Here is an 18,646-nt window from a genome sequence, read left to right on the forward strand (position 1 = left end):
ACGACGAGGGCGCAGGGCGTGAAAATGACAACTGCGCCTGCATCTAAATAGCAATGACACTTGCTACATGGATTATGCGCCGTCCGCCGTCCGCTTTAGACCATCTAAATAGGGCCCCTGGTGTTTATTGTTTTTATCCTCCCACTGCTTTCTCTTGCTACCTCTGCTCAGTTTATTCCCTTCAGTTTAATCTGCCAATTGATAAAACAAGATAGAAAGCAGAAGATGGGAATATGGGAGGATCAATAAGCTCCATACATGTGCCGTATGTGGGTGTCAACGTGGGTGTGCACTATTATTGTTTTTGTGAAGGTGTGACATTCTGTATGCTTCTGGCAAGCAAGTGCCTTCGAAGTGACTCTGTGTGAGTATGAGTGTGTCTCATTTGAATATCTGCCACATTGCCTCCCTCTCTTCCCCTGTCTCTCTCTGCTGCGCTGGGCCTGCTTTCTGCGTCCACACAGGGGCGACGTCTCCAAGCAAAACCGACTGAAACTTGTCATTTCCATGTTTTCTGGACGTTAATAAGAGTCAGAAGTCACAGTATTCAGAGAAAAAACTAGTAATAATGTAAGGCAGAATTGCTGACACACTTCAAAATAAAAGCACATTAGAGCAAGCAGGTTTGTAATAAGATAAGTAATACAATGTAAAACATTTCATTGGAATGTAATGTAGCTAAATATCAAAATTTTGTCACATCCATGGGCTCTAGTTTCCCGGCGCAGCGCAGGTGGTGCAGGGTGGCGAACCGCGCGCAGAGGTAGTTTCGAGCAGCGCAACCTGAGGCGCGCTCAGTTTGGTAGTTTGGCAGACTGAGATGCACTGAGATGGGTGTGGCTGCGCAGCAGGGGGAGGTGTCGACAGATGCAGCTTGGCGCAGTGACAGTTTCGTGCCAAAAGGCTTCGCCAAAGGTGCGCTAAAAGCTTGCCAGCTGAAACCAGGTCTACTGTCAGCGCAGGGGGACCACAGTCGGTGTAAGCCAAAGTTTGGCTGACCGGCGGACAGTGCGCACACGTCACCAAAACCTCACAGGCAGGTTTCCAGAATATCAGGCACATTAACAATGCAATAAATACCCCAAAAAACACTATTCAATGCAACTATCTGCAATCAGCACATAAGTGTATCTCTATATCGACTGTCCCGTCACATCTGATGTCAGATCAAAGGGGATTGGCACCGTTTGGCACATTTGGCACGTGTAATGGAAACCCAACCTGATTTGATTAACACAGCTGCAAACTAATGAGTTCACATCCCTCTCAGCCAACCACAAACAGCCACAGCATCAGATAGGGAGTATATATTCAGCATCTGTCATCTTAGAAAAGTCAAAAGAAAAGAAACCCCGTGAGAGTGCGAGAGAGAAAGAGAGTGCGCGCATGCGCGCATGAGAGAAACGCAACATTGATTTACAATTGTGGTGACCTCCTCCCAGGCTACCTTTGCATCATCAGCCCGTGGAGGTCTGCTCGCAGTTCCGTATATTCGGACACTGCGAGCTTCGACCTCCCGGACCAAAGCATCAGTTTCCTCCTGGGAGAAGTTTGGCCGTCTGATGCTGCTGCTCTCTTCTGCCATGGCGAATTGAGTAAACTCTCATTACGCCTTCGCACGGCACATTTAAGGGCGAGGAGAGGGGCTCATTTGATTGGTGTGATGTGTGTAAAACCCACTCCACGCCTTCTCTCCTCCCTCTTTCCGACTTGCGCCGGTAGGAGGGACGGAGGTGGGATAGAGGAGGAGCTGCGCCAGGGCGCACGGTGTGCCAAACTTACAAAATCACCCAGCTGGCGAAGCGCAGGTGTGCTGCACCTCCACCGCGCCCAGTCTGCGAAACTAGAGCCCCATATGTTAAACGCTACTGGAGATATGAAGGATTTTGCACAAATCAAACAAATCACACATATATGTTACTGAGTAAACATATTTTAAGAATGAAATACATGACAGATGAAGGTTAAGTCCTTCTTCATTTCCCACTTTGCACATCCTGTATTCTTTTCCTTACATCCTTACATCCTTGCCTCATGCCTTAGTACCACTCATGGGAAGCAAGGAAGAAGCGCAAGGACTCGCAGCATTTAACAAAAGGAGACATCGTTGCCTCTGAGCCTTCATTTTAAAGAGACCTCAATTAAATATGACATGAAGCACAGCTGCACCATCTGTTCATTTTTTAAAAAAGTCTAAGCTGCTGTATTTTAGGATCTCTGTCGCGTTGAATGTTTACAATAACTGCAAGCAGCCTCTTTGTGCTTTGAATAGCTGCTCTTCACTAACCAGCACGCTGAACCCACTACAGTTTGCCTACAGTCCCAACCGATCTTCAGAAGACACCATAGCATGCATCCTCTACACCACCCTATCTTACCTGGAAAAAGGGAACTATATGATATTGCTGTTCATTGACTACAGTTCAGTGTTTAACATAGTCCCCTCCAGTCTGGTCACAAAGCTGAAAATTGATAATATGTTCTTATCCCAAGTCATCACATATCACCACTTTGTCACTGGACTTTGACATCTACATATTATGCGCTAGGTATCCTACTGCGTCTGCTGATGACGTTCCAGGATACCACAATGACCAGGACATCAACAAAGTACATGGTTAGTTTTAGAAAAAAAAAAATATCATGGTTTAGCTCTACATTCATATGGAAGCAAACAGCATCCACCCAGCCATCCACCACCCCTCCCGCCTGCCATATAAGATCTTTTCAGCTCCTTATATTTCATCATTACTGGCAGTGTTTCAAACTGATGCCATCATGTGGCATATCATACCGCTATGACAGGTTCGTACAGCCGACTGGCGGCATATCACAACATCGCATCGCATCAGTTTTTGGCGTCTGTGTCTGATGCCGACATCACTAACTAAGCGAATGTGCATGGGCTGGGATTAAATATTTACTAATACTGACAGGATTACATTTCACTGAAATTGTACCCATACAATTTCATTTGGCAAATGAATAAACTGATGGACTGACTGTCACTGTGATGCCCTCTGTCCATACAGCAGCACCTATAAGCAGCCTTTGAAATCCTGAGTGGTCTGTTAGTTATAGTTTCCTAATGCATTTAATTTAGTGTTTTTGCATGTAAGAAAGTGCTCACTATTTTTGTTTCATCTTTGCTCTCTGTCATGATGATGAAAAATCTACAGGATTAAATTAGATCATGTCTTGTAGGTCCTTGTTTTGTATGTATCCAGATGAATTCAATTAGGACACAATGAACTATACTACGATGCCAACTCTGTCTTATTAGGCTAAGGTGTATTCTGACCATGTGAACTAACTGTGTTCTTTGCCTCTGTGTGTGTGTGTGTGTGTGTGTGTGTGTGTGTGTGTCTGTCAGGTGCTGGATGGTCTGTTGGCCCAGTGTGGAACCGTAGAGAACTGTGAACAAGGTAAGACCTCTGAGCTGTACTGTCATTAACTTAAAGCATATTTGATATTTGCTCCGATTTGTGAACGCTACTGACATCTGCCTTATATAGCCAGTTTTACATAGAAACTCCTAACTCAAGAGCAGGAACAGCACAAGCAATAACTTAAAGTGTTCCTATTCATGTAGTATTGCGATTTTATGTGGTACTTTGCTGCCCTTAACTGGTAGTAGTGTGATGAGATGAGATGAGATGAGATGAGTTTACAGTGGCAATTACAGTGGCATTCCCTGACGTTAAGAGGGACTCACCCTGGCAGTAATGTCACAGTTTAAAGACCTGATGGCTACTGTTCTGAGGATATGAGTTGATAAGAGACAGAATAGAGTGGATGTGATTGTGCAGCTTTTGTAGCTTTTTAGGACATATTCACTGGGGGATGTTGAAGAAACGACTCATATGACTCGAGGTTGATCTCATAGCCTTGGCGGGTTTATTAAAGACACAAATTACAACTTCACATTCCGCAACAATGAGACAGCAGCGCAGAACAGTTCACCAAACATTCTTATACTCCTCCTTAGATAGACAACATACCTAACCTTCTGTGTGTGTGTGTGTGTGTGTGTGTAAATTGTTTTGGAACATTTTGCTCTCAACATTGTTATGTGCAATAAAGTGGAATAACAGAGGAACAAAGTATTTGTATGAAAATGCATTTAATAATTGGGGGCATGGCCTTACCTAGGTTCAATATGCAATTCTTGGGAGATGCGGGGGGGTTCTTGGGTAGGGTGGTATGAGCGATATGTCAGGTAAATCCAGCAGGCAGTTGTGAATGCAATCAATGAGAAGCAAGATTCTACAATTGAGGCAAGGTGACAAAGTAAAACTACCTAGTGACTTGACATAACTAGACACTTTCACTAGTGGACTGTTTTCAATTCAGCGTTAGTCATCCCCATTCAGACATCAATTGATGAGACTTATTACAGCTCCTCCTGTGCCACGGTTGTACTTGTGCAGTGAATTAACCCTTAGCTAGCTAGAATAGTCAAATATTAATTGACCCCTCTCCAACACCAGTGGTAGATGTAAGTACCTGAAAGACTTTGGTAGAAGTTAAAGTCACTCATTAAAATTTCACTTAAGTAAGTAAGTAGCCTAAGTAAGTAAGTAAGTAAAGTAAAATTTAACTGACATAGGTCACAAAGTGCTTCACAAGGGCATTATACAACAAGAAAAAAAACATAAGACAAAGTGACTTTGTGAGGCATGTAGTTAAAAGTGCACAACTAGTAAAACTATTTTCACAAAAAGAGAATTCACAATACACAACAATAATACACAAAATTGGAATAAAATACAGACCTGGTGCATACATGTTACCCACGTGACTGTCTAAACAGGTGCGTCTTAAGCTGGCTTTTTAAAGAAACCACAGAGTCAGCATAAGGGAGGGCAGAGCATTCAAAAATTTAGATGCTATGGCTGGGTCTTATGGCGAATGCAAGGGACAAGCGACAGATTTAGCATATTTGATCGAAGAGAGTGGGCTGAAGAATACAGAAGAAGTAGTTTGGCCACATAAGAGGAAGCCTTACCATGTACTGCTCTGTAAGTAAGAATGAGGATTTTGGGCTGGATCCTATATGAGACAGGGAGCCAGTGAAAAGATTTTAGTATAGGGGTGATTTTAGTATAGGGGTAATGACCTCATAAGTAACCTTGCAGCAGCATTCTGGATTGCTTGCAGATGATCAGGAGCAGACATAGTCAGTGAGGAGAAAACTTCATTACAATAGTCAGTGCGAGATGAGATAAAGACATGAATATTCATTTCCAGTTCAGCAGGTGAAACAACAGGTCTCAGTTCATTATTATTATTTCTCAAATATATATATATATATATATATATATATATATATATATAAATGTACATTTTACAATACAATAATGTTATTATTATTATAAATATTACCTTTCAAGTGCACAGGTTTGACTGAGCAGCAGAGGAAAGAGGCCTTTGCATGAGGGAGACCAGAACCTGAGTCTTATCTGCATTGAGCTGTAAAAAAAAATTAAGCTGTCCCTAATATTATTAACGCAGTCAAGGAGCCTAGATAACCTGAAAGGCTCAGTAGGTTTGAACGAGAAATGGAGCTGGATATCATCATCTGCATATAAATGATATGCAATGTAATATCTGTTTATCATTTGTCCCATGTAGTGGAGGAAAAGTGACTCCAGTGCAGTACGGATACTCCCAAAAAATACTCAAATACTTTAACAAAGTATTATTACTTCACATGACTGGTCAATATCACACACTTTGTCTGTATTGTTGTATTGAATTAATATCAATTTCTGGTGTAAATTTCATGTGAATAGCTGCATTGGAAATATGTTTAATGAAAGAAATGTTGATGTGTTAAATACTTATTTCCCCCACTGTACGTTAACCTCAGTTTTTCTCTATGAGCCAAAATGTACTTGAAAGGAAACCAAAAAAAAAAAAAAGATTAGGACAGCTACTAAGAATTATTTTTATTTTCACTTTATCTGCTGATTATTTTCTCAATTAATCAATTTGGTCTATCAAATGCCAGAATATAGTGGAATATATACCTTTCATATTCTAAAGCCCAAGGCGACATAAACAAATAATATTCCGTTTACTATCAGTACTGACAAAAAACAGCAGCTGATGATCATAATATAGAAGCTGAAATGAGGCAAAGTTAACTGTTTACTGATCAAGAAAAAATAGTTCTGTTAAGTTACGAATCAGTTAAAAGTTTCAGATGTTTAAAAGGGCAGTAAAAGAAAAAGCCTTTTGGTCGAGCAAGAAAAAGTAGACAAAGTGCCATTAATCAAGCAACACATTCTGTATTTAAGAGTCCCTTTTTTCCTCTGTCTTTCAGTGAACACGGACAGTGAGACAGCAGTGGTTAATGTCACATATGCATCCCGGGAACATGCCAGGCAGTAAGTGTCTCCCTTTTTAATCTCCTGTTGTCGCCTCTTTCTTCTTACCATTTTTTTCAGTCTTTTTTTTTTTTTTTTTTGCATACACTTTGTGCCATTTAAAAATTGTGTCCTTCCATAATATTTGACATAATACTATAGTGTCATTTATGTATTAAGACTGTTAAATAATAACTTCCTGTAGTGGGTTATTATGCCTCCACTCTGCCGATGGCCATAGCCAATGGCATAACGTTTTCAGGTTGTCTCTCTGTCAAGGTCAAGGTCAATGTGACCTGGTCTGTCCCATTCTTGCGAATACAATATCTCCGGAATACCTTGAGGGAATTTTCTCAAATTTGGCACAAATGTCCACTTTGACTCAATAATGAACTGATTACATTTTGGTGGTCAAAGGTCAAAGTCACTGAGACCTCACAACACGTGTTTTTGGCCATAATTCAGGAATTCTTACACTAGTTATGACAAAATTCCACACAAATGTCTAATAGAATAAAATGATGAAGTGATGATCTCAAATCATCAAACTGAATCATAAGCCCCACCCCCAGCCATGTTTTTTATCTGGTCTTGCTCATCTATAATGGAATCATGTCTTTCAGTCACAAGGCTGTATTCCAAATTTGGTGTTGATAGAGTAAAAAAGTCTTCTTTTTTATTTTATTCACATTATGCAAATTAGCGAGAAAAAAATCTTTTTTTGTAGAGTATATTGAGCTGCATATATGTGCCAGATTTCAAATAGTGTCATATTTTTTAGGAAGCATTTGCACATCCTGGCCTGGTAACATCAGTTACTGGACCAGGTTTCATTTTTTCTAGCTCATTCCAGCTCAAATCAATTTGAGCCATGGCATAAGACAATAAATAATAATAAATATAGCCACTTGCAGTGATTCTTGAGTTCAAGCCAGCATAAACCATTTGGGGTTGAAAGCTATGAAGGATCATGACCTTTGACAGTTCACAGAATCTGTATAAACATAACTAACAGGTATTATGAACATCAGACAGATGCTCATTTATTTATGTCCAAAACTGTGCTGGGCCACACTCTGTTTGGCAACTCTGTTTACCTGATCAGTTGCAGAAACATTCTGGGGACATGCTTCAGTAGCTTAATTTAAAAAAAAAATAAAAAAAAATCGAAGTTTGGTGATACTGGACAAACTGTCATTGATTCATGGTTTGTATTATGCCACACCCATTTCTGCATTTGTTGTGTTCCCTATTAGGCATTTTGAATTAAACTTTCAGGGTATGTTCCAGATACTTATCTGGAGACATTCTACAAGTTTCATGATGATTGGCACAAGTGTTGTGGTGTAAGGTCTATTTATGTGCTGAGCTACGTCCCCCTTAAAGTAAATAGGTCATCTTCAAAAATGAATGCAATATTAACAAGCTTTAAATAACTCTTTCCATTCAACCAAGTGGAAATTGAACCTAAGGTTTTAGGAGGAGATGTCAAAAATGCGTTTTTCAAATAAAATCAAAATTGGAAAAATTATTTCTGATTTATAGTCTTTGTGTTATACCACGCCCCCACCCCCTTCTTTCTTTCTTTCTTTCTTTCTTTCTTTCTTTCTTTCTTTCTTTTGCATTTGTGGTGCCCCCTATTGGTTGATTTGATTAAAACCTTAAGGGTATGTTGCTGGTAGGGCTGGGTTAAAATAATTGATTCATCTGATTCAAATCAATCTTAATTTGAGAGACCCAATATCGGACTGCAGTATCTCATCCACAACCCACTAATATTATGTTATAAACAAGCACAGAGAGCTTTCCAGCTAATAGCAAATTGTTACTAATGAGCTGAAACACCAGCAACTGTTAAAGGTTAAGCTTAGTTTGTCACAAATCTTAAAACTTATAAATGGTAATGTGACCCGCAGGCAGTGACTCTCCCTTGCAGCAGAGGGAGGGGCAGAGAGGACAGGAGGACTGATACTGACTGATGTCTGTATTCTTCATTCTTACTAAACTTCACTCAGTACTTTGATGTCAGGAATATGATTTATTTTATTAACATTTTAGATTTGTTTCCAGTGAGATACTAGTGAGATAGAGTTGATATTGTGACTTTGCTGTTTTGATAGTACTGTTGCTGCTCTAGAAAAATTTAGAAATTTAGTCATAAAATATTCAGTTATATTCCTGTTTTGAATTTATTCTTAGTAAAAAATAATTCCTTGTAAGATTTACAGTACTACTTTCTGAGAATCTCGTTAACATACTAGCAAAAATTTGAATTGTAACTGAAATATCCCCAGTCAAATCATATCAGAACGAATCAAATCGGAAATCGAATCGGAACCGTGTGAATCGAAATCGAATCGATTCAGGAAATCAGTGGCAATGCCCAGCCCTAGTTGCTAGTAGGCTACTTATGTTGACATCTCAACAAGTCCTCTAATGAGTGATGCAACAGATATGGAGTCAGGGTTATTTATATGCTGAGACACACTCCTTCTAAAGTTCATTACTCATTGTCTTCGAAACACATTAATATATCAACAAGCTTTTTCTAACTTTTGTTGAGCTTCATCTAATAATGATCCACCGAAAATGTTGTACAAATCTGACATAGGGTATTTTAAAAAATTTAACGTGGTGGAAAATCCACTCAGGTGGACCTTATTGGTGCGTGAGGCTTTTTTTTATAGAGCTGCACCTGTCTGTCATATTTCAAGTCAATCTGATTTTACAATGTAAGGGCTGTAGCCTTTCCAAATTAAATTTTTGGTCATTAAATATAGCGCCCCTCTCCGTCTGATTGACATCACATTTGTTAAGCAGCATTTGCACACAACTTCCAATCACTGGTGAAAATTCCATGTGTCTATGATGTACCATCATAGACCACAGGACCACATGGACCACACCATCAACCACAAGAATTTGCAAAAACATTTCTGAAGACAAACATTTTTCAAACAGTTTCAGCCCTGTGGGCTTGAACCCCTGAATAAAGCTACAAGTGACAACTCTAGGGTACAAGCCAGTACTGACTGATAAAAAGCTGTGAAGAAGACCTTTAAAAGTTTCCTTTATTCTTTATTTGGATCCTCATTAGCTGCCTCTAAGGTAGTTGCTACTCTTTCTGGGGTTCCCACGCAACAAAACCAATATAGAACAAAACATATTTAGGCAATATCACACTCAAGCTCGTGATGTTATACTCGTATATCGTCATGGCTGTGATTTGGTCATAGGCACAAGGCCACAGGCAATCACGAGACAATCACAGCTATAACGATATACAAGTATAACATCACAAGCTCGAGTGTGATATTGCTTTTATACAACAGCTCAACAGTTAAATAAGCAAGGCTGATTAAGAAATGTTGAAAAATGAGGACAAAGTAGATAATTTAAGCATTTTATTTGTCTTCCGCCAACAAAAATAGTTCCCTCAGGACTCCGCTGTCACCGTTGCTATGTAACGCAGACATGGTGCGCCAGGCACTTACTCTTTATACACATTTATCTGCACATTTCCATTAATTGTGCAGCCGGTGAAATAAGTCTCTGGTGACTGCATGGTGGACTGTCGCTTCACAGGCACAGCCGACTCTGCCTTCTGATCTGACAGTATGTTGCTCCATCGTTTATTGCTCTCCATGGAATGGCTTCCAGTAGCTTTTTAACAAGCTCTCAGACCTGCAAGACAAAAGGTATATTTAGGGCCCGACTCCTAATTAGAAGACTAACTTTACACATAGGCTACGTTAAAACAACATCATACCTGTGCCCACTCACTGTCATGATCTCCCTAGCTTCAAGACCCGCATCTGACAGCTTCTGTATGGCAGTCGCCCTGAGGCTGTGATTGGTGTAGGTAGCTGTTGTCCCCGCCTCTTTACACATCTTCGGCAGCATCTGTGTGAGTGAGTTTATTCCCAGCGGAGGGCTGGTGGAAGTTTGTTTAAATACTTTTCCAGGGATGCAACGCAACTGCTGACCTAACTGACACTAACCGTCAGTTTTGATTTGATTGTTGATTGCAATCAGCTGTGAGGAGGTGTGATACATACACAGTGAAATAACTGTGATGTTGTACTCCAATATCGTCACGGTTTTACTGTCTCTCGACCAATCAGATTGCAGGAACTAACTGTTGTATAAACACATATAAAACATCTTATTAAGAATGTGTTCAAGATAAATAAAAGTCAAGTGAACAACCAAACATCACAACACATTACATGGCAAATTTTGAGGGGTGCCTGCTACTGCCACTGAGTAGGGAGGTACTACAAATAGCAGGTACTACATACTACGAGTACATGTTCTGTATACTACAGGTCCTGCATACTACAGGTGCTGCATAGTACAGGCTCATGCCCACTACAGTTACTGCATACATGTACTACATACTACAGGAATTACATACTACTTGTAGTGCAGGTATTGCACACTACTTGTGTACAGCTCCTCTCATGTCTGTATTTAACATCCATAGGCAGCAGTAGTAGTAGTATTACTACAAGGCCGTAGTAGTGGATAATAGATGCTGATGCTGATCGGGCAGTTTTTTTACGAATTTTGTAAAAACTGTGAGGCGAAACTCTGAGAAAAGTCATAGCACACTATACCCGGAATTTACACACGTTTTGATGTATTTTTTGTGTATGTGCTGGCAATGCTGTGGATGCAGAGATGATAGCTTTTTAACTTTTGCTAACTTTTGCTAACTTTTGCTCCTTATCTGTTTAATGGGGGTTAAGAGACAAACACATACGTCTGTGAGTTTGTGTCAGTGGTTGTTGCTATGGTGATGAATGAGGGACCTGCAGCAGAGTAGCAGAGAGGGGCAGAGAACAGGTCAGAGAGCAGGCAGGTTTAAGATGGATTTAATTCCTCTCAAACTCCTTCCTCCTGTTCCCAAACTGTGCATCCATTCGTCAGTATGAGGATACCAGCAGAGAGATGAGCTTCTCCCGAATGCAGACATACCTTTTTTATGTTTGTGGTGTCAAAAATGTGATCATGGTCGCAGGTGAGAAATTTGGTGTCCCCCAGCTGTTTTCTAGAAATTTCTCCTCTCAGTTTACATACTACATGTACTACATACTACATGTACTACGTACTACATGTACTACAGTCAATGGGCAGTATGTGTGTATAATATTTTATGTATTTACATACATTACAATATTAATATTCATAATACCAAAGGTATTAACAGTAGTATAATTAGTAAAGACTGTAGTTGTATATGATAGATTGAAAACACTGATATATAATGTTTACATGCTGTTTAAAATGGAAATTCTGCTGCTGTCATGTCTGCATTTAAGATTTACACATACACACACACACACACACACACACACACACACACACACACCAACACGTCTCTGTGTTGATGTGTCAGAAGCCATTGCCATGGTGTGTCAGAGTGGTGGTCATGATAATGAATGGGGGCCACCTGAGAGAGCAGAGACAAAACAGGCAGGAAGCAGCTCTCAGCAGAGGGTTATTTTAATGGACATGAGACCTCTCAAACCCCTCCCTGTTATTCCCAAACCGTGAGTCCAATCATCAGTATGAGGATACCAGCAGAGAGATGAGCTTCTCCTGAAAGCAGACATATCTTTGTGATGTTTGTGGTGTCAAAAATGTGACCTTGGTCGCAAGGTAGAAATCTGGTGCCCCCCAGCTTTTTCTAGAAATTTCCCCTCTCAGTTTATAGGAATGAATGAGAAAAAAAAATAAGCGCTTCCTTCGCTTCGGAGCCTACTGAGCCAAATGTGTAAGTGTGAGTGATTCCATGGGGACATTTCTGTGACCAGCACAAATTTTCCTATGAGGTATAATTGTGTATGTAGAAAGAAAATTGTGGCACAGAGAGCAATTTGTTCAGAATTTTTTAAGAAGATCTCCCAGCTCCTCCACACTCTAATGATGATGCCATGACTCTAGGTCTCTCCCATAGACACCCATTGTAAAATCTCTGGAAAAAAAAACAGAAAATGTAAACTGTGATTTCTTAAAAACCATACTAGATATCAAAATGCCGATTTGCTCCAATAAAGTTGAGAGTCTCATGCGGAGTTTAAAGTTTGAATAATTTTTCTACATAAAGGTATGGCAATTTGGTGTGGCCTCAAAGAGGAGTGATTTTACGTCGATTTCTAGACGATCTCCAAACACTGTGAATGGGAAATTTTATGCAGTTTTTTTACGAATTTTGTAAAAACTGCTGGACGAATCTCTGAGAAAAGTCATAGCACACCATTCCCGAATTTTACAAATGTTTTGATGTATTTTTTGTGTATATGCTGGCAACGCTGCAAGACGAGTTTCTCTGCAAAATTTTGGTATGGAAGGGGTATAAGGAGAAGTCTGAGGAATAGTAATAGGTTGTGCCTGTGTTCTACAGCAGGCACCCCTAATAAACTGGCACAAAGTCAACATGGTTCTGCCACCTCAGGGCCTGAACCCTAATAATCATAACAAAAATAAACTGTAATAAACTCAAAAGGGTTTTTTCCCTTCGGGGCTTAAACCCTAAGAAACTGCCATAAGGTCAGTATGATCCTGCTCCTTGGCTTGAACCCTAATTATGATAATAAAGCTGCACAAACTCAGTAGGGTTCTACCCTTCTGGGACTTGAGTCCTAATAATAATAATAACAAATTGACACAAACTCATAAGGGATCTGCCCTTTTGGGGCTGAAATCCAATAACAGTGCAGCACAAAACTATTCCAATGGTTTAAATTAAATATATATCAAGTGCTGTACATGACCCTGTGTTCATGTGCTGTGTCCCTCTCAGAGCCATCCAGAAGCTGAATGGATACCAGTTTGAGAACAATGCCCTGCGTGTCTCCTACATCCCTGATGAGACCTGCGAGCTAGAGGGAGGTCAGCGGGGTCCTGATAATGGCCGGCGTGGTTTTGGGCCCAGGAGTGGGCCTCGAAGTGGGTCCCCAAGCTCTGGAATACCCTCCAAACCTGTGCACCCTGACATCCCTCTGAGACTGCTGGTACCCACACAGTACGTTGGAGCCATCATCGGCAAGGAAGGAGCCACTATTCGCAACATCACCAAGCAGACGCAGAGCAAGTAAGTGCTCACTTTATCTCTGTGTACATGTGTTCAACTCAGTCTTGTAGTAGAATCTGTCGAGTGTTATAGATAAATAATGCGTCTTTTGACTCAGCTGCTTGGAATCCTGTTGAAAATCCTCTGTTTGCTGTGGTCACTGATCTTTATGTCTCTTGTGTTCTATGACCTATTTGATCTGTCTATGTCCTTTGGGGGAAATACACAGTAACAACATGAACATATCTGTCAAATATTACCGCTTGGCTATAATTTTGAATAAATAAATAATAAATTAATGAGATATAAGAGCTTTACCTGTTTATAATTGAGTTGACATAGTGGCATGTATTCAGTAGAAAAAAAAATGTTTAATCCACTCTCACTGTGGAGCCTCATGAACTCATGATGTATTCATTACTGCAGATATAAGTTCTGACAGAAACATTAATGTTGCAAAACTGCATGTTCACTGTTACAAAAAAAGCATGACATTGTAAGAAGAGCATGTTGTCTGCTGCACCCTGCAGTTTGATGAATACAGGGCCTTGGGTCTCACCGAACACCTTCTTTCCTACATGAACTTTAAGGTCACACCATCTGCAACCAAAAAATTATATTACTTTCTGCCCTTGTCTCAGTTTACTCTGTTCTGTGGAAGAAAGAAATAACAGCAGAAATACATGCAAACAAAAAGAAGAGCTTATAACTTTAACAGTAGAATACTGAAGCACACAGCTTTTCACAAAAGCAACCCTGGCATCCATGATTGTTCATGGCTCAGCCCATAACAGTTACCCATTTTTCAAAATGCTAATTAAATTTAATTTGGCCATTTTACCTTCATCAAGTAAATTATTTATCAGCAGCTCCCTGAAGGCTCAATAATGTAAGCAAAAATGATTGCATCTTGCATTGATCCACTGCGCTACACAGAAGAAGCATGTGCAAAATGAATCTATAGCAATATCAAAAAGCCTTGCTCTGCAACAATATATATAGAAGTGGGTTACTGCTTCAATATTATTCCCAAATATGTACCACATGGCCAGTTCCTTTACAAACAATGTTCAACGTAGTAAATAAAAACACAATAATAAGAATGTGGTGCATTTATGTCCTCATACATCCATTTCTCAAATTAAAGCAACATTGTTGCTTTTATAACTAATGATTATAGTCATTTGATTTGCAGATGAGCGTGTATATTACAGTGAAGTGTTAGACTCTGTTGACTTGATAACTCCTGTCCCTGCTTCACCTGTCTCGCTTCCTGCTTCGCCTGTCTCCTGCTGGGGATTCTGGCTGTCCCGCTTTGGACCTTATGCGGGGGCCTCTCACTCACCTCTCCAATACCGCAGTCTGGCCACACACCCTCTTTGCCATATTTTTATTATTATTTATTGTTATTATTATTATTATTATTATTATTATTATACTGTATTCTATTTTGTTGTCTTCTATCTCACGTTATATTATATCAGAATGTGATATGTTATTGTGTTATTATGCTATATTATATCATATTATCATATTACTCTACACAGTATTATAGCATATCGTTTTAAGTCATGTTGTGTTGTGTATAATGGTATACCATAGTGGACTTAACGATAGCCTTATTATATCATTTTATATTACATTATAATATTAATATCATACCCTCTGTCTCTCATCCAAACACTCACACACACAGACAGACAGACAGACAGACAGAAAGACACACACACACACACACACACACACACACACACTTGTTTGTTTACGCACTTTATTTGTCCCGTATCACTCTGTTTGTTGTCATGTAATTTCACTAAAAAAATAAAAAAAACTCCTGTTCTGAACTAATGAAGTACTCAACATGGAGACTTATGTAATAAAGTGAATCTAATCTCTCTCTGACTCTACAGGATTGACGTACACCGCAAGGAGAATGCAGGTGCTGCTGAGAAGCCAATCAGCATCCACTCAACCCCTGAAGGCTGCTCAGCCGCCTGCCACATGATCCTAGACATAATGCACCAGGAGGCGAAAGACACCAAGACGTATGTGTGATCAACAATCTAACATGTCTATCAACATCATCCTGGGCAGTTTCCCTGAGGAAGGCTCTATCTAGTGTGATGGCAGAGGCAAGATATTTAGTTTGTAGATTAAAATGATGAATGACCAGTGGTTTGTGTTGCAGTGCTGATGAAGTTCCTCTAAAGATTCTGGCTCACAACAACTTTGTTGGACGTCTGATTGGGAAGGAAGGACGCAACCTGAAAAAAGTCGAACAGGACACAGACACCAAGATCACCATCTCCCCGTAAGACTCTCTCTCTCTCTCTCTCTCTCTCTCTCTCTCTCTCCCTCTCTCACACACACACACACACACACACACACACGCTGACTTTTAATGTTTCAGAGACATAATTCAACCTCATTTTGGTGGATAAGAAGGTCATTTTAAATATATACAGGTAATAAATGAAAATATATACATATGCTGTGCATACATCTATATGGAAAAATATGTAGAGGGTATGATACAATACAAACATAACACACTTTTAAGATACTTTAAGACACTTGACAGCAGCCGATCACTTACAGACCAACTGATTATCTCCCCTTGTAATCTGTGCAGTCTTCAGGACTTGACACTGTACAATCCTGAGAGAACTATCACAGTCAAAGGCTCAATCGAAGCCTGCTGTCGGGCCGAGGTGGAGGTCACTAAGAAGCTCAGAGAGGCCTACGAGAACGATATTGCTGCTATGAATGTGAGTCTGCACGCATTCACATGTGTGCGCATGCACACCCACACACACACACACACACACACACACACACACACACACACACACACACACACACCCTCATGAGTGGATTCTAACCTGCAGTCTTTGCTTCAGCAACAGACCCATCTGATCCCTGGGCTCAACCTGGGGGCTCTGGGCCTCTTCCCCTCCTCCTCCAACATGCCCCCACCCCCACCTGGAAACGCGTCCGCTGGTGCCCCCTATGGTTGCTTCGGGGTGAGAATGCCTGCTTCTTTGATGCATTTCTTTTGTCCTTTGAAACTCCATGACTTTATGCTTGCTGATCTTTTGTGTGTGTCTGCTTCATTTGAAGATGTGGTGGGCTAAGAAAATCCTAAAGTGGGCAAAAGAAATCTTTTCAGTTCTTGATTAGGGACCAATAATTTTGCATTTTCTTCAAGATCCCATCCAGACATGTTTTAAGACATGTGTCTGATATGTTTTTATGCCTCCACGGCGGTGATAGCTGTGGCTGGAGGCTTTATGTTTTCGGGTTGTCCATCCATACATATGTCTATATGTACTTCTGTATGCACAACACAACTCAAAAATTCATCCATGCTAATTATGAGATGTGTGTGAAGCATCCATGTTTACACAGACATGGATCTAAACTGTAAATGCAACTTGACTGCTGCGTGGAGACATACAACCATATGGCAGTCATTCTAGTTTCCACAAAAAAGTTCAATTACCTCATTAAAAATTCTTAAAATTACATTTACTCCTCCTCCCCTCATTGAAAATCCAGAATGCATTAATATGCAAATATTGTTTATTTCAAAAGTGTAACTGCTGGAAGCAAAATGTGCCTTAATTCACTGAAAAGTCCACTTTCAATGTATGTGACCTGTAGGTTCCAGGTTTCTATGTGGCACTTGCTTAAGTTGCATACCGGACCGTAACTGGCTTCAGACTAGTTGTGATGTTCTACATCCTGTGTGTTAAACTGAGATTTAAGGTGAGCTCAGAGAAATGTTCCCTCTTCAGATGAATGTGAAACAAACTCTGCACAGTCATCATTCAGCACAATGAAGCTCAGTCAGTATAGTGAAACACTTTTTTGACTGGAGGGGGACACTGACTAAAGTCCCAATAGCAAGAGATTAGTTCCATAATAGATCAGAAGTTGTAATGAAATGTTTGCTTTGTGTGTGTTCAGGCTCCAGAGCAAGAGACAGTCCATGTGTATATCCCAGCACAGGCAGTGGGAGCCATCATTGGAAAGAAAGGACAGCACATCAAACAGCTGAGCCGCTTCGCTGGAGCCTCCATTAAGGTCTGTAAAATGAGCTGACATGCTACATTTTGAACATGGAAACACATCACAGTCGTTTTTACAAGGACTCTCATTTAAGTATCCTCTTATTGTCCAACTACTAAAAACTGACGCCACCCAAAATTATTACTTTGTGCTCACAGCAGCAGCAGCAGCAGCAGCAGCAGCAGCAGGAAGTGCTTTGGGATTTTTATGCCCTGAGCTTCTGTCTTCTTCTGATGACATGAAGGCGACACTAGATGACACTTTTTTAAAGAGCATATCACTTTGTGTCAAACTGAACCTGATTTCTGCTCTCCTCCAGATTGCCCCAGCTGAAACTCCAGACTCAAAAATGAGGATGGTGATTGTAACAGGACCCCCTGAAGCTCAGTTTAAGGTAAACACTAACAAGATATTGCCAGTGGATTGAAATTCATTCCACTTTGCATAGTATCTTTGTGGGCATAGCAAAGTGCAGTTATAAAGTAACAATATTCAAATAGATCAAATACATTATTGCCCTCTTGGTTTCCCCAGGCTCAGGGAAGAATCTATGGCAAACTGAAGGAGGAGAATTTCTTTGGGCCAAAAGAGGAAGTCAAACTGGAAACTCACATTAAGATGGCCGCTGCTGCTGCAGGAAGAGTCATTGGCAAAGGAGGCAAGACGGTAAGCCACCTGAATGATATGCTTCAGTCCCTTCATAGCATGCACTGGTTGTCACAGCAACAATTCTGTCCACTGGGGTGTGTTTAACACTTGACTCTCACCACACACCACTACCTTTTGCCCTCAAGCATACAGTGTTCTGCAGAAAGTAAGCAACATTTGTGTGTGCAGGTGAATGAGCTGCAGAACCTGACAGCGGCAGAGGTGGTGGTCCCCCGGGAACAGACCCCTGATGAAAATGACCAGGTCATCGTTAAGATCAATGGACACTTTTATGCCAGCCAGGTACTCTATTACTCTGTTGCCTAATTAGGCTTTACATATTACTTAGTCAATTAAAGAAGTGGAACTAAATTTTCATAACACTTTTGGTGAAAACCATTCATGTCCTCTGAAAAGTTACAACTATATATTAGTAACAAACCTATGAATTCATGTTATTGTTAAATTATTCATTATT

General features: G+C 40.3%; 1 protein-coding gene across 2 annotated transcripts in view; it reads left to right on the forward strand.

Moving 5' to 3' along the window:
- The window catches only part of igf2bp1 (insulin-like growth factor 2 mRNA binding protein 1), a 103,701-nt gene that overhangs the window by 70,747 nt on the left and 14,308 nt on the right, over positions 1 to 18,646 (forward strand). The window contains exons 4-14 of one of the 2 annotated variants that reach the window (XM_033645701.2): positions 3,374 to 3,425; positions 6,329 to 6,392; positions 13,180 to 13,470; positions 15,360 to 15,494; positions 15,638 to 15,760; positions 16,082 to 16,217; positions 16,350 to 16,472; positions 17,419 to 17,535; positions 17,840 to 17,914; positions 18,055 to 18,186; positions 18,358 to 18,471. In XM_033645701.2, coding sequence (XP_033501592.1) covers positions 3,374 to 3,425; positions 6,329 to 6,392; positions 13,180 to 13,470; positions 15,360 to 15,494; positions 15,638 to 15,760; positions 16,082 to 16,217; positions 16,350 to 16,472; positions 17,419 to 17,535; positions 17,840 to 17,914; positions 18,055 to 18,186; positions 18,358 to 18,471 — 1,362 coding nt within the window. The remainder of the gene's footprint in view (positions 1 to 3,373; positions 3,426 to 6,328; positions 6,393 to 13,179; positions 13,471 to 15,359; positions 15,495 to 15,637; positions 15,761 to 16,081; positions 16,218 to 16,349; positions 16,473 to 17,418; positions 17,536 to 17,839; positions 17,915 to 18,054; positions 18,187 to 18,357; positions 18,472 to 18,646) is intronic. The other variant, XM_033645702.2, reaches the window with a different exon arrangement.

The sequence above is a fragment of the Epinephelus lanceolatus genome, chromosome 18, assembly GCF_041903045.1.
Source record: "Epinephelus lanceolatus isolate andai-2023 chromosome 18, ASM4190304v1, whole genome shotgun sequence".
NCBI classification, from domain to species: domain Eukaryota; kingdom Metazoa; phylum Chordata; class Actinopteri; order Perciformes; family Serranidae; genus Epinephelus; species Epinephelus lanceolatus.